Source organism: Aureococcus anophagefferens (genome assembly GCF_000186865.1).
Source record: "Aureococcus anophagefferens unplaced genomic scaffold AURANscaffold_1647, whole genome shotgun sequence".
NCBI lineage: Eukaryota > Pelagophyceae > Pelagomonadales > Pelagomonadaceae > Aureococcus > Aureococcus anophagefferens.
Genome location: NW_008706491.1, coordinates 1 through 1289, shown reverse-complemented (window position 1 = coordinate 1289; position 1289 = coordinate 1). Strand labels below are relative to the sequence as shown.

The window sequence follows — 1289 nt, the reverse complement described above, 5'->3', positions numbered from 1 at the left end:
AACGATGCTCCGCCAATTGAAATACCATTCGGGTATGCTATGATGTGCAGCAGGAACCTGGCGCACGCAGGTGCGAGAACTGGTCCAGACCAGCCTCCGGATGGAAGGCCACGGATCCACGTCTACTGCATGGACAAGACCGGCAGTACCTTCCCCGTCAGGCACGAGAAAAACTGGCTGCTGTCTGGCCCAGCCAGGGCCATCAAAGTGCCACACCAGCTCCTCCCTTAAGAGTAAGCCTATCAAGGCGGACCTCGCCGTCGCGCACTATATCGAGACGGACCCCACTCGGCTGGGGTAGCTGCCCATTTATAGCCCCCGTTATTCTCGGCTCTTTTATTTGCCCGTTCATATTTATCTGCATTTATTTAGATATTTATTTCCTATTTATTTCCTATTTATGGCGCAAATCTATGTTGGAACCATATGGCGCAAAATCTATGTTGGAACCAAGCCATAAGCCTTGTCGAGGACATGGTGAAAAATGGAGTCGCAAGTCTTGGTTCCATCATGTATTTCGCGTCGAAGTCTTGGTTCCATCATCTATTTCATAAACTTTCTACGCGCACTAAGTAATGGGCGTGCGGGTTTTTAATCACCAGGGTATGGAGATGATCAAAGTGTCCATTGAGTGGTATTGGTTCAGGTAGCGTCGACAAACCCGCATTAGATTGTTTCCATCATAGGCATGAATATTGGTTCCATCATGCTTTTCTCGACCACTTGGTTCCATCATACGATTAATCTATCCGATTGGTTCCATCTTAGCAATCGCCCTTAATTTTTATTTGATGAACCAATGTATATCCTAATAGCGACGACCCACCTCGGTTCAATAATGGAGTTCTACGATTGTGTGATATGAAATTTAGTGATGTTGGCTTTGATGATGTCTTTCTCTCCTGGTCTTGTGGATATGATTATCCTCAAGAGCCTATCAGTGATGAAATTATTGATATCTTTGAGACTTGGCTGGACAAGTATGCACGTGCAGCTAATGAAACTGTGGATATGAAAGCCGATATTAAGACAATGATTGTGGAGACACTTTGTGATAAGAACTCTAAAGAACGTGCCTTCTTCCTTATGGGGGAAGGTGGCAATGGTAAGAGCGTCCTTTGTAATCTACTTTGTAATTTACTTGGTGAATATGCTGTAAACGTCCCCTTTGAGACTTTAACTAAATCCATTGAGGCTGAGGGTAAAAATCCTTTCATCAAGAGAATGCGTTATAAGCGGTGTGTCATCCATTGGCGAGGGAGAAGAGAACCAAAAGATACTTCAGGTTG

General features: G+C 44.7%; 1 protein-coding gene across 1 annotated transcript; it reads left to right on the top strand.

Annotated features, from left to right (window-relative positions):
* Positions 1–372: 372 nt before the first annotated feature.
* On the top strand, positions 373–1238 carry AURANDRAFT_69397 (hypothetical protein; the record flags this gene model as incomplete). Its single annotated transcript, XM_009045165.1, has 3 exons — positions 373–496; positions 687–756; positions 816–1238. Coding segments are annotated over 3 exons (617 nt in total), but the record flags the coding sequence as incomplete, so codon positions are not given.
* Between the last annotated feature and the right edge of the window lie 51 nt (positions 1239–1289).